This window comes from Dipodomys spectabilis, unplaced genomic scaffold, assembly GCF_019054845.1.
Source record: "Dipodomys spectabilis isolate Male_0828 unplaced genomic scaffold, ASM1905484v1 ptg000030l, whole genome shotgun sequence".
Lineage (NCBI taxonomy): Eukaryota > Metazoa > Chordata > Mammalia > Rodentia > Heteromyidae > Dipodomys > Dipodomys spectabilis.
This window is the reverse complement of record NW_024870707.1, coordinates 1,683,062-1,705,858: the sequence shown is the minus strand read 5'-3', so window position 1 is coordinate 1,705,858 and position 22,797 is coordinate 1,683,062. Positions and strand designations below refer to the sequence as shown.

The following is a 22,797-nucleotide window of genomic DNA, read 5'->3' as shown; positions in this document are numbered from 1 at the left end:
CAGCACCACATAAGCAGAAAAAAGCTGGAAGTGGCGCTGTGGCTCAAAGTGGTAGAGTGGTAGCCTTGAGCTGAAGAGCTGAAGGACATTGCCCAGGCCCAGAGTTTAGGTCCCACGACCTGCAAAAAAAAAAAAAGAATCTTGAAGCCAGCTGTGGTAATAAATGTCCATAGTCCCAGATATACATGAGGCTGAGGTGGAAGGATCTCCTGAGCTCCAGAGTTCTGGGCTAGCTTGAATCCGAAAATTTTAAGTAAATACAAGATTAATATATTGGAAACAATTGCCATTTAAAAATGGTCTTTTGTGGGGGCTGGGAAGGTGGCTCAGTGGTAGAGCGCTTGCCTTGCATGCCAGAGGCCCTGGGTTTGATTCCTCAACACCACATAAGCAAAAAGAAAAAAGCCGGAAGTGGCGCTGTGGCTCAAGTCGTAGAGCGCTAGCCTTGAGCTGAAGAGCTGAGGGACAGTGCCCAGGCCCAGAGTTCAGGCCCCACGACTGGACCCAAAAAATAAATAAAGTAAAAATGGTCTTTTGTGAACAGTATTATCAGAGGGGATGTCATTTTGGCAACAATTAAAATTAGAATGCAACTTGCATGTCATCAAAATGGATCTTAATCTAGAAGGAGGAATCTGACCCTTACGTTTTGATGTTTTCATAGGGTTGCTCATCCCCCATGGTGGTAAAATTTGCTGATACACAGAAGGACAAAGAACAGAAGAGAATGGCCCAGCAGCTCCAGCAGCAGATGCAGCAAATCAGTGCAGCATCTGTGTGGGGAAACCTGGCTGGTCTAAATACTCTTGGACCCCAGTATTTAGCAGTGAGTCCTTGTGGTTTGCTTTCTGCAGACTATGCAAGCTCCTAGCTGTTTCTTCTGCTCTCCCTAGTTAACAAACACAGTGGCATTTACAACTTTTGGCATGCTGAAGCTTTACTTAAAAATCCATGTAATTTGATATTCTTTTAAGTCACGTTAGTCGGTCTCCTTTTCTTGCTCTGGTTGGTCATGGATCTTAGGTTACATTTTAAGGATTTTGCTGAAGTTAGAGTGCAATCTTAGTTATCTGGTTTGAAGATTTAGAATTATCTCATGTTTCCCTGACTTCAAAAGAAAAATTCCTAAGAAAATCTTCTACCAAGCTCCCATTTCCATGTCTCTTTCTATCAGATGTAGGCAGCATCATTAAAATCCTTCCTGAGTCTTCCTCAAAAATAATAAGCCGAGTATGCTTGGTTATAATCTGAGCTCCCCAGAGGATGGAAAGTTCAAAGCCATCCTAGGCTACATAGCAAGATACCATGTCACCCCCTCCTCATACCCTCAAAAAGCATGATAAATATTTCTTCCTACAGATTGAAAGATCAGATTATTAGCCTGGATGTTATTAAATGAGAGTTGTAGGTGCATGCTTACTTAATGTTTACCAGGTTATAAATAGATTTCCTTTCAATTGATCTATGTTGAAGAGTTTGGAATTACATAGTCTTGTTTTTTTTGTTTTTGTTTTTTGTTGGTCCTGGGGGCTGAACTCTGGGCCTGGGCGCTGTCCCTCAGCTCTTCAGTTCAAGACTCATACCCTATCACTTGAGCCACAGTGCCACTTCTGGCTTTTTTCTGCTTATGTGGTGCTGAGGAATCAAACCAAGGGCCTCATGCATGCAAGACAAGCACTCTACCACCGAGCTAACTTCCCAGGCCTGGAGTTACATAGTCTTAACGATTTATTTCCAATTTATTTAGATTAAATAGGTCTGTAATATATATCATAGGAAATTAATATTGTTTTAACTCTTAAAAAGAATTGTACCCAACACAAGACAATTAGAACCTTCTCATATGTGAGTCAAAGTCATGTCATCTCTGGCCAGACATGGCAGTAGTCATCTATAATGCCAGCTCTTGGGAGGCTGCAGCAGGAAAAGTTCATGAGTTCAAGGCCAGCATTATCTATAAGGCCCAGCCTTGTCTACAGTTAGATCCTGTTTCTCAACAAAACTAAAAGTTCACTCACTTCTAAAACTATAGATGTTGAGACCCCTAGATTCTTATGGATCATCTGAAAATTTTCATATATGAATAACTAATAGAATTGTTAGCTCCTAATCCTTACAAGTATTACTCTGTATGAAACTTTCCCCTAGTACTATTTGATGGTATAAGTTCAAAAGATTCAGAGATTGGGGGCTGGGGGGAGTGAAGGGTGGAGGGTTGTACGGCCTGAACTCTGGGCCTGGGCGCTGTCCCTCACTTCTTCAGCTCAGGGCTAGCGCCCTTCACTTGAACCACACCCCCCAAAAAATAAGATATTTTAAGAAGACAAAAATGAAGACGCCGGGCGCTGGTGGCTCACGCCTGTAATCCTAGCTACTCAGGAGGCTGAGATCTGAGGATCGCGGTTCAAAGCCAGCCCGGGCAGGAGAGACCGTGAGACTCCTATCTCCAATAAACCACCAGATAACCGGGAGTGGCACTGTAGCTCAAGTGGTAGAGCGCTTGCCTTGAGCTGAAGAGCTGAGGGACAGCACCCAGGCCCAGAGTTCAAGCCCCACGACCAACAAAAAAAAAAAAAAAAATGACATATGGTGCTAATAGGTTGTGTAAGTGATAGTTCATCAGGGTTAATTAAGAGATTCTTTCTGGTTTATGTTTCTTTTGTTTTTGGGTCCAGTTGTGGGGTCTGAACTCTGGGCCTGGGCGCTGTCCCTCAGCTCTTCAGCTCAAGGCTAGTGCTCTACCACTTGGGTCACAGCGCCACTTCCAGCTTTTTTTTTTTGTTTATGTGGTGCTGAGGAATTGAACCCAGGGCCTCATGCATGCAAGGCAAGTGCTCTACCACTGAGCCACCTTCCCAGCCCTTTCTGGATTATGTTGACTTGAAACAGCTGAGCTGTTCTGGACTAGGGCAATAATAGTTCTTTCTGGGTAAAGATTGTGCCACCTCCTATTGTTTTTGTGGGGGTTTGTTAACTGCCTGAAACCTATATGAACTCTTGTCCTTGAAGGATTCATGATAGCCTAATAACCATGTCAGATATTTATAGGAAGGTAAAACTGTTTAAAGAATAAGGTACAAAAACGTTGATTTTTTTTTTTTTTTCTTGAAGGAGTAGTAATTAGGTTTGCATGGAGTAAGATTTTCAGCAGGTTTATCTAGAAGGTTATGGTTACCAAGGTATATAGAGTAAGATTGTATAGTTCTATAAGTTCATGGATAGGCTCTCTGGTTTTGTTCGTTATATGACAGCCATTGAAAGTGAACATACACTGAACTTGTTAAGAATTGGTTCGTCAACTGCTTGGTCTGTATAAGAAAATTTGGAGGGGAGGAGATAGAGCTTGATAGATCTGTACCTTGGGAGCAGCAGTTGTGAATAAGAAATACTATGAAGCGCTGGACCGTGGTGGCTCACACTTATGTAATCTTACCTACTCAGGAGGTCGATATCTGAGGATCAAAGTTGAAAGCCAACCTGAGCAGGAAAGTCAGTGAGACTTATCTCCAGTATACTGCAAAAAAAAGACTGAAGTAGTGCTGTATCTCAAAATGGTAGAGCCCTAGCATTGAGCAAAAACGCTCAGGGATAGTGCCCAGGCCCTGAGTTTAATTCCCACGACTGACCCCCCCCAAAAAAAACAACCTAAAAAATACTATGAAGCCAGATATGGTAGCATATATCTGTAGTCTCAGCACTGGGAGGTTAAAGTAGAAATCTCACAAGTTTAAAAGGCCAACCTGAGTTAGCCAGACTTTTATTTCAGGGGTGAAAAAAATCCATAAAAAATACCACGAGCTGGGTGACAGTGGCTCACACTTGTAATCCTGGCTACTCAGAAGACTGAGATGTGAGGGTCCCAGTTCAAAGCCAACCCATGGCAGGAATGTCCGTGAGACTCTTGATCACCAATTACCACCAGAAAACCAGAAGTGGTGCTGTGGCTTAAGTGGTAGAACATTATTAGCCTTGTGCTGAAGAGCTGAGGGACAGCTCCCAGGCCCAGAGTTCAAGCCCCATGACCAATCCTCCCCCCTTCAAAAAAGAAAAAAGATACTCTGAAATGGTCAAATGTGATATTTAAAATAATTGCGTGGGGTAGAAATTGAGTGTCCAGATGGAAACAACCTACTTGAGTATGTGTGTTACCCTAACCAAGAACTTGAGATGGGAAGCTAGAAATGGTTGCATTGTTTTTTGTTTTTCTGTTGGTCATGGGGCTTGAACTCTGGGCCTGGGTGCTGTTCCTGAGCTCTTCAGTTCAAGGCAAGTGCTCTACCACTTGTGCCATAGCCACTTCTGGTTTTCTGGTGGTTAATTTCCTGCATGGACTAGCTTTGAACCATGATCGCTCCTCAGATCTAAGCTTCCCGAGTAGCTAGGATTGCAAGCTTGAGCCACTGGTGCCCAGTTGGTTGTCATTCTTATGCAAATACTAATCTAGTCTGGTGTAAATGGCTGAGTAAAGTTTAGATCCCTGAACTACTTTTGTCCTTTTTGCTACATTCTGCTGCCCAGGGACTTGAATTTAGCTCATTATCCAGTGAATATGCTATGTCCTGGACAGGGCTTTAGTTGTGTTGTCCAGTGCTGTCATGAACCTTAAATTTCTGTTGTATTTGCTTGGGATCTTGTCTTTGACTTTCTTCTCTCTGGGGGCCTCTGCACTCTCGCTTTGCTGTGCTGTAGAGTTATCCCAGATGCAGAACCAGCCCTCACTCTCACTCTTGTTCTGTTTTTTGGTGTAATGTCTAGCTTTATTTGCAGCTCCTTCAGCAGACTGCCTCCTCTGGGAACCTCAACACTTTGAGCAGCCTCCACCCAATGGGAGGTAAGTGTTCAGCTGCAGCAGAGGAGCAGCAGGCCAAGAGACACAACTGCCAACAGTCCCAGAGTTTTGCAGTTTGTGCCCCTTAAAATTTAATTCAATTTTTTTCTTTTTGGCCAGTGCTAAGATTTGAACTCAGGGCCTGGGCACTGTCCCTGAGCCGCTTTTGCTCAAGGGTAGCACTCTATCACTTGAGCCACAGTGCGACTTCTGGCTTTTTCTGCTTATGTGGTACTGAGAAATCAAACCTAGAGCTTCATGCATGGTAGGCAAGTACTCTACCACTAAGCTACATTCTCAGCCCCTTAAAATATATTTTTTTAAATTGTGAAAATACCATATAGAGGGGTTACAATTACATGGGCAAGATAATGAGTACATTTCTTATCAATCATTGTTGCCTCCTCCTTTGTTTCCCCTTCCCATCCCATCTCCTACCCCTAAAATAATTTTTTTAAATAAAAAGTTCACTCATTATTGCCTTGTTTCTGCAAGGTATCTTTATTCTATTTTAAAAGGCCATTCTGGTAAGTAGTAAATTTCAAGACTTTTTATCATTTCTTCAATAAAGCAACTTTCAATAATTGAAGAAGAGTCAAAGATGGCTTTCATGTTCAATTTAGCTTACACTGAAGCTGCTAGAAGCCAGACAGTTTACTTGTGTTTGGGACATTATTTTATAGGTGAATTCCTACTGTTGTTGCTGTTTAAGATACATTGAAAACTTACTACAAGTAGCTAGGTTCATAGCAAAATGTGTTTCTGTAGATAGAGGTGCAGCAAGAGCCATCAGGAAAGTTGGTGAGGGCATTGAGAGGGGGCATTTCTAGAGCTGCCTGTGCCTTTATGCAGTCTGGACATCCGAATTTTAGTGAATTGAAATTCGCAGTTTGAAATTTTTTGAAAGAAGTTCACTTTGTCCTAGAGAATTTTACTTTGCTGTTGTCATTTTTTGGTAGTACTAGGATTTGAACTCAGGGATTCTCACTTGCCAGGCAGGCCCTCTCCCGCTGAGCCATACTTCCAGCAGTTTTGGGGAAGTTGTTTTACGGAAGTTGCTATTTTATAATGTATTTTTATTTTCACTTATGCTATTAGTCTTATGCACTAAATCTGCCTTTCCACCATTTAGTCAAATGGTTTGCAATATCTAATATCACAATTCAATTTTCCTCTTTTGCTATATGTTTACCTATTTCTACATTCAAGACTTTTCCTTACGTGTTTTAACAATCTGCTGTTCAAGTGGCATTGCTTTATTCTTTCTCCTATTCTGTTATTTTCCTTGGGCCTTCTGGATCTCTGCTGCATTTTCTGCTTGTTCCCCCTCCATTGCACAGAATAAATCCTCTATAAAGTATGAGTGAGTGACTTAAACGAAGTCCAAAACCATACCCAGAAATATTCCTCTTTTAGTTTCCTACTTGTCTGTCCCTTTATTAATACTGAAGTTGCTATGCTATTGGATTAGCTAACTTTTCTCTGAGAAAATTACCTTGTTTTCTTTTCCTCTCTTCCCTACTTGGGATTAAACCTAAGACCTTGCATATGTTAAGCATAACGCTGTACCACTGAGTCATACCCACTCAGTGACTTAAAGTTTCTTAATGAGCCCTGTAATCTTGCTTACAAGGATGTCTAGAATGTACCTTTTTGTCAGGGACCAACCTGCTGTCATTTCAGGAAGAAACAGAAGGCATCCTTATCTGCTGGCTAATCTTTTACTTTGGCTATTACAGGGTTAAATGCAATGCAGTTACAGAATTTAGCTGCATTAGCTGCAGCAGCTAGTGCAGCTCAGAACACGCCTAGTGGTACCAGTGCCCTCACTACATCCAGCAGTCCCCTCAGCGTCCTCACCAGTTCAGGTAAGCGTGTCACAGGGAGCTTTGTTTCTTGTGGGCCTTGGAAGGATCCTGTTTAAAAGTAGAGGCCAAAGAGGGGTCATGTCTTCTTGGAAAGAGCTAACACCTATATCTAGAAGGTCAGGTTATCAGCAACAAAAGTTTCAAATGTCATCTTTTGACTTTGAACATCAGGACTTAGAATTCTCATAACTTTTAGTTTCCTGTTTCTCTTGTTTGTTCTGCAAGGACACTTAACTAGAATTAGTAATAATTGACAACCATTTTTACAGCTTAGAATACTTGAATAGTATCAATTCTTGTGCTTTGGTTCCTGTTTATAAGAGAAGGCAAGTAATGGCTTGAGTTTAATGCCTCGATTTCTAATAGCAGGGTCTTCACCTAGTTCTAGCAGCAGTAACTCTGTGAATCCCATAGCCTCACTTGGAGCCCTGCAGACATTAGCTGGAGCAACAGCTGGTCTCAACGTTGGCTCTTTGGCAGGTAAGGGACAATCTCTTATTATCGTTAGGCTATTCCTTGTGTAGGTAGTACATTTTATACAACCCCGATCATAGGGGAACCACTAGAATAATTGATTGGCCCAGGAAAGTTAGAAACAATGTGGAATTTTGAATCAGACCTAAGTTAAATCCAACTTCTTTACCTTAGCTAGCTATCACCTTTGACTCCCTTACATAGCCATTTTCTCATCTGTAAAATAAGAGTGATAAAACACATAAAGAATTGCTAAGAAATTAAATGAGATCATGGATCACATGCCAGTGAGACATTTCATAGTGTCTGGCACATAGAAATATTGCTCAGTTAATTTTAGCAACTGTTTTTGGTTTGGTTTTGTTTTTAAAGAAATGTACTCTAGCCGGGTGGCAGTGGCTTACACTGTGATCCTAGCTACTCAGGAGGTTGAGATCTGAGAATCACAGTTCAAAGCCAGCCCATGCAAGAACATCCATGAGATTCTTATCTCCAATTAACCATCAGAAAACCAGAAGTAGTATTGGGGCTCAAGTGGTAGAATGCTTGCCTTGAGCTGAAAAGCTCAGGGACAGCACCCAGGCCCAGAGTTCAAGCCCCATAACCACCAACAAAATAAATAAATGTACTCTTTTTCTTTCTTTCTTTCTTTCTTTTGTCCTGGGGCTTGAACTCAGGGCCTGGGCACTATCTCTGAGCTTCTTTTGCTCAAGGCGAGCGCTCTACCACTTGAGCCACAGCGCCACTTTCGGCTTTTTCTGTGTATGTGGGTACTGAGAAATCGAACTCAGGGCTTCATGCATGCAAGGCAAGCTCTCTGCCACTATGCCACATTCCCAGGCCTGTTAACTACTATTTGATGCTAGCATCTTACCCACTTTTTTTTTTTTTTTTAAATCGGTCGTGAGGCTTGAACCCTGGGCCTGGGTGCTATCCCTCAGCTCTTCAGTTCAAGGCTAGTGCTGTACCACTTAAGCCACAGCGCCACTTCAACTTACTCTGTTTATGTGGTGCTGAGGAATTGAATCCCGGGCCTCATGCATGTGAGGCAAGCACTCGACCACAGAGCCACCTTCCCAGCCCACCTACATCTTTTTTGTGTGGGTGTATAGTATTGGAAAGCAAACCTAGGACTTTGCCCATGCCAGGTGAGTGCTCTACCAATCAGTTACAACCTCATCCCATTTACCCACATCTTATGTCACTTATACCCATTATAGTTCCCAATCCTAGCTCTATATGAGAAAGTGGCACAATAGCCTGAGAGAATGTGAGTGGTCTTATTTTCTTCCACAGGCAGGATGACAGTAAGAGGGAGATCCATGTCTGGGCCTGGTATTTTTTTTGGGGGGGAGGGAGGGAAATCTGGTCGTGGGGCCTGAACTCTGGGCCTGGGCGCTGTCCCTCAGTTCTTCAGCTCAAGGCTACCACTTGAGCTACAGCGCCACTTCCGGCTTTTTTCTTTTTGCTTATGTGGTGCTGAGGAATCGAACCCAGGGCCTCAGGCATGCAAGGCAGTCACTGAGCCACCTACCCAGCCCCTGGGCCTGGTATTTTTTTAATGTCCACATTAGCATTAGCAAGGCCTAGTGAATGTTCTAAAATCTGACTTAGTTTTTCCCTTAGGAGGAATACTCATTTGACTAAGGGAAAGTTGAAAGGGCGAGCATTGTGAATTTTCCTCCAGATGTCACTAAATAGATCTGACTTTGGTATCAGTTGAATCTGCCTAGCATGTTAATCCTTCTCTTCTTCCAATCAAGGGATGGCTGCTTTAAATGGTGGCCTGGGCAGCAGTGGCCTTTCCAACGGCACTGGGAGCACCATGGAGGCCCTTACCCAGGCCTACTCGGGTATCCAGCAATATGCTGCCGCCGCACTCCCCACTCTGTACAACCAGAATCTGTTGACACAGCAGAGTATTGGTGCTGCTGGAAGCCAGAAGGAAGGTGAGTGCCAAGGGAAGTTGGGGTCAGGGATGTGCATGTCACTCTTTCTATACCAGAACTGAAAAAGCAGGACAGAAAGTAAAAGAACCAGAACTGAAAAAGCAGGACAGAAACTAAAAGAACCTATTAGGTAAGTGGTCAGACCAACACTTTCTCACTAATTGCAAGAGTAGACTGAAGAAGCCTGGCACTAATGGTTCACACCTGTAATCCTAGCTATTCAGGAGTCCTAGATCTGAGGATTGTGGTTCAAAGCCAGCCTGGGCAGGAATGTTGGTGAGACTTATTTTTCTGGTTCTGGAGCTTGAACTTGGTGCCTGGGCAATGTACCTGTGTCTCTCTGTGCTCAGAGCTAGCACTCTACCACTTGAACCACAGTACCACTTCTGGCTTTTTCTAAGTAGTTTTTTAAAGGAGATGAGAGTCTCATAGACTTTCCTGCCTGGGCTGACTTCAGACCATGATCCTCAGATCTTGGCCTCCTGGGTAGCTAGGATTACAGGCATGAGCCACCAACACCTAGTTTTATGAGACTTTTATCTCCAATTAACCACCAAAAAGCCAGAAGTAGAGCTGTGGCTCAAGTGGTAGAACATGAGCAGACTGGAGACCACAGTGGAAAGGAAAAGGAAGAGGTCAGTCCAGGCCAGTCCTGGGGCTTGAATTCAGAGCCTGGGCACTACCCCTGATCTTCTTTTTCTCAAGGGTAGCACTCTACCACTTGAGCCACAGTGCCACTTCTGGCTTTTTCTGTTTATGTGGTACTGAGGAATTGAACCCAGGGCTTTATGTATGCTAGGCAAACACTCTACCACTAAGCTACCTTCCCAGCCCCACTTCTGGCTTTTTTGGTAGTTAATTGGAGATAATCTCACAGATGGGGCTGGGAAGATGGCTTAGTGGTAGAGTGCTTGCCTTGCATGCATGAGGCCCTGGGTTCAATTCCTCAGCACTGCATAAACAGAAAAGACTGGAAGTGGCACTATGGCTTGTGGTAGGGCACTAGCCTTGAGCTGAAGAGCTGAGGAACAGTGCCCAGGCCCAAAGTTCAAGCTCCACAACTGACCCCCCACCCAAAAAAATAAAAAGAGTCTCACAGACTTTTCTGAACAGGCTGGCTTTAAACCATGATTCTCAGATATCAGCTTCTTGAGTAGCTAGTATTATAGGTGTGAGCCACTGGCATCTAACATACGATTGTGATTGTTTTAATATATGTGAGAATGAAAGTCATTGGCATAGGGTGATATATAGTGCTTGACACTGATATTTTCCCCATCCATGGGTATTTTGAAGGTCCAGAAGGAGCCAACCTGTTCATATACCACCTGCCCCAGGAGTTTGGAGATCAGGACCTACTGCAGATGTTTATGCCCTTTGGGAATGTTGTATCTGCCAAGGTTTTTATAGACAAGCAGACAAACCTGAGCAAGTGTTTTGGTATGTTGACTTCTTTCCTGGTGTCAAGATGGGATAAAATACCATTGAAAAAGAGTAGAGGCTGACAACAGAAAGAGCTGGACTTGAGTTTGGGTTGTTGTTTAACTTGGGACATTAGTTTTCTCATACCTGTAGCCTAGACAGTGATTTCTGGCAGTTTTCTAGAGGGAAAAACAAATATGAAAACAGCTTACCAGAAAAAGAAAGGAAAAGTACTATGTGGATGTCAGGTAGTACTGTTAAGACTAATTCATATGATAACATTTCCAGAGATTTTACACCTCCTGGAAACATTTGGATTTGAAACTAAGCACATAAGGCATCTCTTGCATAAGGAAGACTGAGACTCTCCTTGCCCCGTGGCATCCCTCACCTAGGTTTCTGCTTGGATACACAGGTTTTGTAAGTTATGACAATCCGGTTTCTGCTCAAGCTGCCATCCAGTCCATGAACGGCTTCCAGATTGGCATGAAGCGTCTTAAAGTGCAGCTCAAGCGTTCAAAGAATGACAGCAAGCCCTACTGAGCGTGCTCCCCTCTGAGACTGGAGTGAGAGGGTCTTCTGGTAAGTGGGGGAGGAGCACCCTTAATGATTTGAAGCCCTAAGGCTGTGTGTTGACAGCCCTGGACCCTGATCCCTGCCACTCTCGCAGGCTCAGCTTGCCCTGAAGACTCGGCTACTGCCTTCTGTGGGAGTTTCGCTTCGTACAGAGGACAAGTTTGTGCTTTGGTTTCCAGTGTTTTACTTTGGAGTTTAGGTGCCATATCCTGAGTTGTTTCCCCCTCCCCCCCTTTATTTAAAGTTTGCTGTGTTTGTAACCAGTGTGTTGAGAAGGACCAACACCAAACCACCCTGGCGGAGGAGGAATAGGGAAATGTATTTAAAAGATGATCAGAATTTGCCCCCAAACTACCCGAGAGAGGACTGACTGGGTGGAGCAAAAAGTTGGCCCTCAGAATCTGAGTACAAGGGTGGGTGAAATTAGAACTGACATCCAAGAGCTGCAGGGTGGAAGCAGGTGGGTTGGCTTTGGAGCAGAGCGGGGGTGACTTGACACTATTGCCCTGGCAGCTGGAGTCAGAAGCTCTGCCATAGCCATGGAGAGTCTGAGTTTTTTCCACCTGTTTTCAGATTCTTGTCCTGAATTTCTGTCCCTCTTTCCTAAAAGAGGATCAGCAATTTTTTTTAAATACAGCAGCTGTTAAATTAGCCTGCTAATATGCAAAAAGCAGGGAGACCTCACCCATAGCCCTCCTTTGGTATTGGTTTGCCCTGCCTAGCGTGTGGCTATTTGGGTGAAGCAGCCAAAGAGGTCATATTTAGTTTACTTAAACATCAAATTAGACCATGACCCATTTCCCTTTAAATCAGGTTTCTCTGGAAAGTATTGCCTGGTTTCCTTCCTTGTAGTTTGCCACAGCCAGGAGCATCACCTCCATCCCAAGCCACAATTTTTTCAAGGGCAGATTCAAGCTGCCCTTGCAGCACCTAGCTAAAGGAGGGCTCCTTTCCTGGGCAGTGATCAAAAGCCATCTAGCTGGGGGAGGAAGAGCCTGCTTTCTTGGTATACCTTAATCAGAAGGTCCCTTGAAGCCAGGGCACTGCATTTGCCAGTGGCCAGAAAGATTCAGAAATCCATGCTTTCCTCCTTGATTGAGGTGTGCCAGCCGTAGTGTTCCCATAGAGGTCTGGCAGGCTCCTCTTTTAACTACTCTAGCCCCATTTTCTGCCCTTGGGGATGGAGGAAAGTATGTTTACAGCCTCCATATGGATTTAGTGTTCATTTACCTCAGTATTACTGTATCCATTTTTGTCCTCGTGCTTAAGTTAGCTCCCTGCTGCCTCCAGGGTCTCATTCCAGCCCTTGCCTATGACTCTCTCAGCCTGTAGGCTTTGCCTCTGCCTCTCCTGTTGTAGAGATGGAGAGCTAAGGATGACATGCCGTTGGAATGCACCTGGGCAAAGGTAGTCCTGTTAAAATATGACTACTAGCTACAGCCAGGGACTGAGTCCTAGGACCCTGGAAATGCAACCAAGACCTGGCCCCTGGCATCAGAGATCAGAATAAAGGGGTTGTTTGCTTTGCAGTCAGATAGGGGCACTCTCCTTGTCACACTGTCCCCATGGGTAAAAACAGGGAGTGACCCTCTTGCTGGTGTACAGGTAGTTGTTGGTGTTGGATCCCCCATTGAAGCTGGCACAGCTGCTCCCTACTCGTAGTGATAACCTGGGTCTGTTGTCCTCTAAGAAACGTGAAACATAACTTCTTAAGCTGAACCACGTAAACTTGAATTCTGCGCACTGGGAGAAATATGTCCTGTGTTTCAAAGGATAAAACTGTTCTAAAGGCTTCCAGGGTTATGATGGGATTTTTTTAAATAAATACAAAAAGAAAAAATAAAAAGAAAACAAAAAAAAAAAACAAAAAAAGAAAAAAAAAGAAAAAGTAAAAAAATGCTAGGTTGGGGAGGCGCTGTTCTGAATCCCAACCAGCTGGAACCAAGAATGTTGTTTCTATTTTTATAGAAGTTTTATACAGCTCCGGGGTGGAGAATATTTATTACCTAAATTATATCTCTGGAAAAGGCTAGGATTTTGTAGAATCCAGAATGTGATTGTTGTACACACAGGGTGCTGTGTATGATTGAAACTACTGACTTTGTGTGGCCATTTGCAGCCCAGCTCACCTGCCCAAGGGGAAGGCTAATGTTAATGCTGTGAATTGGCAAAGGAGAGAGCTGTGCTCTCCAGGGTGCTGCCGGTTCTGTGCTCCTAACCTTCTGTCTGTCTTCCTCCTTGGCCAGAACTCCCCCTCCTCCTCCTTTCTTTCCCTCCTCCACCATTTGTCTGTGGATTTGTCCTGGGTTCTGGGATCTAAGCAAACTGTCCTAATGACAAGAGGCAAAGATATTTTGCACTGCCTTTGATACAGATCCCAAGGCTTTGTGCCTGCTTGAGGTTCTCTTTTCTTAAAAGGAACACTTGTCCCAGCAGGGGTCTGGTCTGCTCAGGCGGCCAGCTGGTGAGAACACGCACTTCTGTTCTATTCTTCCTCAGCCCAGAGCATTAGCGCAGCAGCAGCAGCACTGCCCTTGAGCACAGTTCTCTCCCCAGGCCAAAGATGGTTTTGTGAAGAAGCTGCTCCCCTACCAGTCTCACCGTGTGAAAGGGCTTAGCTCAGAGAATGAAGACTCGAAGTCTAGTCTTACGCAGTCTTTTTCTGTTTTGTGGAGGTTTCACTTGCAATGTATTTTCTGCTGTAGTTTTTTTTTGTTTGTTTGTTTCTTGGGTTACATCATGAAATTGATTTGCCTTGAATGCAGCCAGATCACTGTCTCCTGGGTTCCACAGAAGAGGCCAGCGCATATGTGGAAGCCAAGGGCTTGGATTTCTGGGAACAAAGGGCCGTCCCCCTAGGACTGGGCAGGATACCCTGGCCCTCTATCCTGAAGAATCTTCCCCGCCCCAGCCAGCATCTCTCCTACTCCACCCCCTGCCCATCTTGGCCAGGGAATGGGAGCTGAGGCTACTGCCCTGCTCCCCCAGATACCTTCTTTTATTTTATGTTGGGTGCTTCGCAGGAAATCCAAGCCTTAGGTTCCCTTCTGTCTCTGGCAATTGGATGTTTTCTTGGTGTCCTCCATGTCCTTTTTGACTTTCCCTGTGTCCATTGTTGGCATGTGCGAAAGTTCCCTGTCATTACCCACCCCCGGCCCGCCCCGCCTCCTCATTTCAGGGCTGCACACACAGTGAGTGTCCTGTTCTCTCTCTCTTTGTTTGGATGTATTGCTCTGTGTAACTCAGTGGGTCTCCCTCTTTCTGGTTTGTTTTTTTTTCTAGATTCCTGCCGTTTGTTCATCGTTGTGCCTAAAGCATGTCGATGTGGCGTCAAGTACATCGTCCAAATCCCTGTCTCTTCAGCTTCTCTGATGCTTGAACTCTCACCTTTGACCTTGTGTTGACCTTTGATGCTGATGTGTATTTTTATTATGTTTGTTTCTTTCTTTGTTCTTTTTTTCTTTCCTTTTTATTTTTTTTCCCTTTTGTGCTGCCAAAATTGGTTTTGCTAGAACGACTGCTGAAGGGGAAATATTTAAACTTGCATTTGAATATAAAAAAATCTATTTTTCTAGAACTTCATAAGATAACCACTTGATTTTGTGATTCCAATTCTTTGTAATTGTCTTCAGAGCAGCCCTACTAGCACATACCGTGTGGTGTTTGTATTTCTGTGAACACACAGCCAGTCCGTTTCTAGGCTTTGTTTCTCTGTGTGCTTAGTTTTAAAGACAACTTTGAAGTAAACAATGGAATAAAAGTGTCACTAAAACCTTTTGAGGCTCCTGAGCACATTTTGCTGATTTGTTTGTGAGGCTTAAGGAGACCTCATGTATTCTTTTTGTTTTTCTTCCCCCCCCTCTTGACTCCCCCCCCCCCGCCCCCCGAGTTCTCGACTGCAGAAAACAGCTGAACCCCCTTCTTCTTTTTTGACTGAAGGCTGCAGTTTGTACCCCAGCCAGCCCTTTTTCTTTTTCTTCTGTGGCTCTTCCCTGGAATAACCCTGCGGGGGAGCTGGGTCCCTCTTGCCCCTCCCCTCAGCCCCACCCCGCTCCTTCTGTGCTTGTTCTTACAGTCTCCACAGCAGAATGTAATGCTTTGAGGGTTTTTATTTTTTATTTTTTTGGTATTGTTTTTGTGTTTTTCTTTTGAATTATTTTCCTTTCCTACTAAGATTATGCCCAGAAAAAACAAGTTTTGCATGTTTCCTGCTGTTTCTTCACACCTTCGTATATATCACCTTCACCTCTCTGTTTTCTATAGTTTGTGCAAAAACTGACCGATTTAAAAGGGTTTCAAAGAAGCTGTTTTAAATTGTGGGGTTGATTTTTTTTTTTTTTCAAGATTGTATTATTTTGAAGTGGCAACTTTCTCCTCTACTGCCCTTAAGAGCGTTTGCCTGTGCACTTAGACTGTCACCTCCTGCGGCTTCCAGGTCTCAACAGGGAGACCAGGGTGTTGGCGGCCCTGCTCAGAGGGTCAGGGGGGCCCGAGAGAGGCACAAGGCGTATAGCTAGAATGCTAAGGTGGCTGTGGTTGAGCAGGAGGCTTAAGGCATTAGGGGAAGCACCCAGAGGAGGGAGGGTGCTCCTACTGCCAGAGGAGGCTACCTACATGTGCAGTGGCACTATACTACTTGCCAGCGCTTTTCCTAGGTGACAAGCACAATACTACAGTCTCTACACTGTTTACAGCCTTGGGTACCAACCACCCCCATGCTGGCTCTTGACCACAGGCTCTGCTGTTGCTTAGCTAGTGGGGTGGAATAAGGGTGGGAATTTGTTTTTTAAATTGAGTAAAGAGCCAAATAGCTCTGTCCCTGGGTGCCAGGCCAGCCAGCTCTTTGGTTTCCTGAGAACTTAACCCTCTTCTTATAGCACCATCCAGCCTCAGGGTTTTGGGACTTAAGGATGAATGTGAATGGAAAGGGAAAGGCCAGAAAGGCAGGGATGGGTCTATGGAGGGAAGAGGAAGCAGGGAGGAATTTGTGACAGATCCTACCCAGAATTCCACACTGGCAGCAGTGAGAGCTGGGAAACAGGATTCTCCAGGGAAGGGTGGTATGGTGCAGCTAGTGACTTGGAGATGGGGTGGAGGTAGAAGCACTGTTCTAGCATGATGCATTCTGGGGTTGACAGAGGAAGGAATCTCATCAGAACTCCTGGTGAGAACTCCTGCTCTGGGATCCGCAGGCTGCCCAGTATTGTGCTTGAGACCACTCTTACTAGAAGGAAATAGCAGCCAAGTGGAGGGCCAGTAAGTGTATGGTAAGTTGCTTGATTTTTCTGGAAGGGTGATTGGATGAAAAGAGGCCAGAAGCCCCAGTCTGAGTGATGGCTGTGCCCCACAGTCTGACTGCACAGAGCCACCTCTGTTGGCAGGAGGCGCTGAGGCTCCTGTGTATTGAGAAGCCTTGTTTGCCAATATATTTTGTTTTCAATTCCAAGAGAAGCTCTGGGAAAACCTGTGGATAAAACCAAATGCCAAACGTTGGATGTTGTTTCTTTTTCCTTTTCTCTCTCTGATTGTTTTAATTGTTCTGTGGTGGTTTTAATGGATTTGAGACCCTGGAGCGGCAGCTGCCTTTCTGATTTCCAGCTGCTTTTTGTGAATAATTTAAAAAGAAAAAAAAAAAGAAACTTTACATTTTGGAGACAAACCTGTGTGAGTTTTTTATTGGTACAAACGTTGTATTTAACACTAGGGGTTTTGTACAGTTTTTTGCCTTTTCTACTAGAAAACAATGTAAAGTGATTTCACAATGTGAAGAGAAAAAAAATTGCCACTATGACCAAACGCACAGTCTGTTCTGCAGCCACAACGGGATTTAATCAACTCAAAGTCGTGATTCAGCCGTAGAATGCTTTTCCTTGACCTTGTTTGAGCTTTCCTTTCTTTCCTGTTTTGATTTGCAAAAGAAAATGTCTTTTTGTGTGAACTTGTGTTGTACTCTGTAGAAAATTATGGATTTTGCTTTAATGGTTTTTTAAAAAGGCAAGAAGAGCCCTTGCTGCTTTTCTTACCTAATCACAGAGTTTGTGTAGTGGATTAAAAAAAAAAAAGAAAAAAAAGTTGTTACAAGTTTGGAGCAAAGGAGTATGTGTTTCAAAGGATTCTCCTTCCTTTTTTTGTGTGTTTTTTTCCTTTTGTCCCAATGGGGAACCTAAATCTGTTTTAATTGCACAGACACACGGACAAAAAGTCATTTTGTATCTGCCAAGTGTGGTACCTTCCTTTGTTTATTTGCTATTAAACTGTTTGAGAAGAACTGATGTGGTCTTCAGAGTTGTTGATTGATGGGGCTGGGATTTGTGGTGGTCCTGAAGCAGGGGGTGGGGACCCCAGTCAAGTTTCATCATGCACCCACCCAAAGCTTCTGAAGGAAAGCAGTGTCTCAATAAAAATCTTTGCAAATCACCACAAATTAAAACATACACATACACACATTAAGAAATACTTTCTGAGCCGGGCACTGGTGGCTCACGCCTGTAATACTAGCTACTCAGGAGGCTGAGATCTGAGGATCGCGGTTCAAAGCCAGCCCGGAAGGAAAGACCGTGAGACTCCTATCTCCAATAAACCACCAGAAAACTGGAAGTGGCGCTGTAGCTCAAGTGGTAGAGCGCTCGCCTTCAGCTAAAGAGCTGAGGGACAGCGCCCAGGCCCAGAGTTCAAGCCCCACGACCGACAAAAAAAAAAAAAAAAAAGAAATACTTTCTGGTACTCCCCCTCCATTTTTTAAGATTATATATATATATATTTTGGGGGGGGGAGTCTGGTCATGGGGCCTGAACTCTGGGCCTGGGCGCTGTCCCTCAGCTCTTCAGCTCAAGGCTAGCGCTCTACCACTTGAGCCACAGCTCCACTTCCGGCTTTTTTCTTTTTGCTTATGTGGTGCTGAGGAATTGAACTCAGGGCCTCAGGCATGCAAGGCAAGCGCTCTACCACTGAGCCACCTTCCCAGCCTTAAGATTATATTTTTAATCTTCAAATGGCTATTAACATGTCCATTGATGTGTCCAGTGCTTCTTAATCAGAATGACTGTTTCCATCGTTCCTCCCCAGAGTTAGATCGCATTTCAGCCTTGGTTTATGTGCTTCTCTGTTCTCAGCCGTGGCTGCCATACTACAGAACTGACCCAAACCTGCTTTTGCCAAAGTCTCCCCTCTAGTACTGCAGAACAAATCCCAAGTCACCACAGTCTTCCTCTCCAACACAAAGCACTTATACTGCTGAAGATTCTTTTGATTTGCTCTTTTTTTGGGGGGGGCAGTCCAATCGTGGGGCCTGAACTCTGGGCCTGGGCGCTGTCCCTCAGCTCTTCAGCTCAAGGCTAGCGCTCTACCACTTGAGCCATAGCACCACTTCCAGCTTTTTTTTTTTCCTGCTTATGTGGTGCTGAGGTATCGAACCCAGGGTCTCAGGCATGCAAGGCCAAGTGCTCTACCACTGAGCCACCTTCCCAGCCCCTCTTTTGGTTTACTCTTTCACTAAAGAGTAAATTCTAAATTACTCAACCTAGACCTTTGGGAGCTTCAGTTCAGCTATCCACTGGGCCAGGACTCATTGGCCGAAGAATAGATCTTACCCGGTCCTCACTGGGCCAGGATTTCTAACCCTCTGGCTGAAGAGTTTTGAACTCAGTCCTCCCTGGAACTGCTGGACTCCAGCAAATTTGGGTAGGCCAGCCCTGTGGAGTGCAAGCCTGTCTGGAGGCCACAACTAGTCCATGGCCGAAGGTGGGCCAGACCTATTGGGTATATCTGAGGGAGCATTTCCCAATGGGAGCTGCTTTAATGACTAGCCCTGGATATAGTCTGTGAAGTAAGGGTTCTAAACGCAAAATTCAGGCTGTTCTCCTAAGGTCTAAGACTTGCACTAACATCAAAGGTTCTGAGAAGTCAGGCATTAAAGCCTCTGAGATTTGATTTAACCCAACATATCCCAGACTAGACCTCATTTGATACTGTCCACTTTTCTCAAAATAAAAACAATGTTGTAATTGGGTTTTAAAGCTGTTGTCAGGCCGGGCGCTGGTGGCTCACACCTGTAATCCTAGCTACTCGGGGCTGAGATCTGAGGATCGCGGTTCAAAGCCAGACAGGTCATGAAAGTCCATGAGACTTTTTTTTTTGTTGTTGTTGGTCGTGGGGCTTAAACTCTGGGCCTGGGTGCTGTCCCTCAGCTCTTCAGCTCAAAGCGAGCGCTCTACCACTTGAGCTACAGCGCCACTTCCGGTTTTCTGGTGGTTTATTAGAGATAGGAGTCTCACGGTCTCTTCTGCCCGGGCTGGCTTTGAACCGTGATCCTCAGATCTCAGCCTCCTGAGTAGCTAGGATTACAGGCGTGAGCCACCAGCTCCCAGCTTCATGAGACTCTTATCTCCAAGTGGCACTGGGGCTCAAGTGGTAGAGCACTGGCCTTGAGCTGAAGAGCTGAGGCAGCGCCCAGGCCCTCTGTTTAAGTCCACAACGGGGAAGAAAAATAAAAGCTGTTGTCAGCCTGGCACTGGTACTAGCAGCTCACCCTGTAATCGTAGTTATGCCAGAAGTGGAGCATTAGGGGATCACAGTTCAAGGTCAGCCCAGGCAAAAAACATAAAGCTCCCATGTCAGTCAATAGCTGGACATAATGGCCCATGCTTGTCAGACTAGTTATGGGAAGTGTAAATTAAGTGGGTCTCTGTCTAGGCCAACCTCAAGCATTCTCTGCGAGATCCTACTCAAAAAACAGGCAAAAGGGGGTTGGGAGCATGGTTTAAGTGGTAGAGCGCCTGCCTAGCAAATGTAAGTCCATGATTTCAACCTTCAGTACCATAACAAAAAAAGAAGAAACTTCATTCAAGAGCTGGGGATTATAAATCAGTGGTAGAGTGCTACCTTGCCAGGGTACTAGGTTTGAACCTCTGCTTAGGGATGGGGGAAAAATCCAAAACTTACCAACCAAATACTGCTTTTAATTGATCTTTTATTCAATCGTCCATTTTTGTTTATCAAAAGTATGCTTAAGCCAGGCACCAGTGGCTCATACCTGTAATCCTAGTTACTCAGGAGATCTGAGGATCGCGGTTCAAAAGCCAGCCTGGGCAGGAAACTCCATGAGACTCATCTCCAGTAAACCACCAGAAAACGAAGTGGCACTGTGGCTCAAGTGGTAGAGCACTAACCTTCAGCTGAAGAGCTGAGGGACCATGCCCAGGCCCAGAGAAAAAAGTATGCTTAAAGCCAGGCACTGATTAGGCACACCTGTTATCCTAGCTGTTATCATAGCTAATTGAGAGGCTGAGATCTAAAGATCACAGTTCCAAGCCAGCCCTGGCAGGAAAGTATTTAAACTGGTAAATGGTGGATCATGCCTATAATACTAGCTGCTCAGGAAGCTGAAATCCAAGGTTTGAAGCCATATTGAACAAGAAGGTCCAGAAAGACTGTTTTCTCCAATTAATCACCAGAAGTCAGAAGTAGAGCTGTGTGGCTCAAGTGGTAGAGCACCAGCCTTGAGCAAAGAAGCTGTGTGAACTCAGGTCCTGGGTGCAAGCCCTAGGACTAGCACATAGGCCAAAAACATGATTGTTTATTGTGAAAATACCGTACAGAAGGGTTACAATTACATGGGCAAGATAATGAGTGTATTTCTTATCAAGCATTGTTGCCTCCTCCTTTGTTTCCCCTTCCCACCCTTCCCATCTCCCCCCACCCAAAAAAAAATGTTTAAAGATTGAGTGACAGCTCTTTCCTGTAATCCCACCCACTCACAAGGTAGAGATCAGAAGCGTCATGTTTTGAGGCTAACTTGGAAAAAAAAAAAAGATGTGGCGGTTCATGTGTGTTACCCAATGTACAGGAGGCATTAAAGAGGATTGAGGCCTAGACAAACATTTGAGACTCAGCTGCTCACACCTGTAATCCTACTCAGGAGGGTGAGTCAGAGGATCCTGCCTAGTAGGAAAATCCGTGAGACTCCAATACACCAGGAAATCAAAAGTGGTGCTGTGGCTCAAAGTGGTAGGAGGTTAGCTTTGAGTGAAAAAGCTCAGGAAGGGGCTGGGAAGGTGGCTCAGTGATAGAGTGCTTGGCTTGCATGCATGAGGCCCTGGGTTCGATTCCTCAGCACCACATAAGAAAAAGCCGGAAGTTGTGCTGTGGCTCAAGTGGTCAGGTGCTAACCCTGAGCTGAAGAGCTGAGGGACAGCGCCCAGGCCCAGAGTTCAGGCCCCACAACCGGACCCCCCAAAAAAAAAAGAAGGATTACTCACCTTCTGTGCCCTTTCTTTTAACCACTATGGTTAAAAATAAAGGTGCTTTTATTAGTTTCTTACAGATGATTGTACTGCTGTCATCTAGGTTAGGTGTGTGGGCTCTGAGGGGTGGGGGAGGGTGTTAATCTGACTTGCTGCTGTTGTAGCTCCCTCTGGTGGTGGCTCTGCAGCTTTGCGTCCTGAGTGACTGTTTTAATTGCTAGTGATTCTGTGCTGGACTCCTTCAGAGCACTTTCTTCCACATTCATTTGGTACCAGTCCAATTCTTAGTTGCTTAATTTTTTTTTTTTTTTTTGGTCTGTCATGGGGTTTGAACTCTGGGCCTGAGCACTGTCCCTGAGTTTTTCAGCTTAAGGCTAGCGTTGTACCTATTGCGTTCTACCACTTGTGCCACAGCGCCACTTCCAGTTTTCTGGTGGTTAATTGGAGATGAGTCTCACAGACTTTCCTGCCCCAGCTGGCTTTGAACCTCAATCCTCAGATCTCAGCCTCCTGAGTAGCTAGGATCACAGGTGTGAACCACCGGCATCCAGCTAAACTTACCATCTTAACCATTATTAATGACATAATGTAATATCAGTAAGTAAATGCATAGTTTGTGTCATCATTGCAACTTGATTGTTTGGGGGGGGGAGGGAACTAATGTTTGAACTCAGGGTTTGGGTGCTGTCCCTAAACTTTTTTTCTTCAAGGCCTAGTGCTCTACCACTTGAGCCACAGCTCCTCTTCCAGTTTTTTCTGGTAGTTAACTGGAGGTGAGTCTCACAGACATTCCTGCCCAGGCTGTCCTGGAACTTCAATCCTCAGAGCTCAGTCTCTTGAGTAGCTATGGATTATATGTGTGAGCCTGGCAATTTTTGAGACAGTTTCATGCCTTGGAGTCTACAGGAACTACAGATGTTCTCACCAGACCACCAGTGTGTGTGTGTGTGTGTGTGTGTGTGTGTGTGTGTTGTGAGGTTTGAACTCAGGCTGGGTACTGTTCATAAACGCTTTCGCTTAAGACAAGCATTCTACCATTTTGAGCCACAGCACCACTTCCAGTTTTCTGGTAGTTTATTGGAGGTAAGAGTCTCTCGGCGGGCTGGGAAGTTGGCTCAGTGGTAGAGCGCTTGCCTTGCATGCCTGAGGCCCTGGGTTCGATTCCTCAGCACCACATAAGCAAAAAGAAAAAAAGCCGGAAGTGGCGCTGTGGCTCCAGTGGTAGAGCGCTAGCCTTGAGCTGAAGAGCTAAGGGACAGCGTTCAGGCCCAGAGTTCAGGCCCCACAACCGGACCCAAAAAACAAAAAAGAGTCTCTCGGACTTCTCCTGCCTGCCTGGGATGGCTTTGAGATCCTCAGATCTCAAGCTCCTGGGTAGCTAGGATTACAGGCATGAGCCACCGGCATCAGGCTCTAGCCTTTTCTTTTCTTTTCTTTTT

General features: G+C 44.9%; 1 protein-coding gene across 9 annotated transcripts in view; it reads left to right on the top strand.

The window, feature by feature from the left end:
* The window catches only part of Celf1 (CUGBP Elav-like family member 1), an 88,282-nt gene extending 70,897 nt beyond the window's left edge, over window positions 1-17,385 (top strand). For 4 of the 9 annotated variants that reach the window (XM_042676453.1, XM_042676452.1, XM_042676449.1 and 1 more), the window contains 8 exons: window positions 665-826; window positions 4,756-4,831; window positions 6,568-6,696; window positions 7,063-7,176; window positions 8,934-9,119; window positions 10,416-10,559; window positions 10,957-11,123; window positions 11,212-17,385. In XM_042676453.1, the coding sequence (XP_042532387.1) occupies window positions 665-826; window positions 4,756-4,831; window positions 6,568-6,696; window positions 7,063-7,176; window positions 8,934-9,119; window positions 10,416-10,559; window positions 10,957-11,084 (939 nt within the window). In that variant the 3' untranslated portion in view covers window positions 11,085-11,123; window positions 11,212-17,385. The remainder of the gene's footprint in view (window positions 1-664; window positions 827-4,755; window positions 4,832-6,567; window positions 6,697-7,062; window positions 7,177-8,933; window positions 9,120-10,415; window positions 10,560-10,956; window positions 11,124-11,211) is intronic. The other 5 variants (XM_042676448.1, XM_042676447.1, XM_042676446.1 and 2 more) reach the window with 5 other exon arrangements.
* The last annotated feature ends 5,412 nt before the right edge of the window (window positions 17,386-22,797 follow it).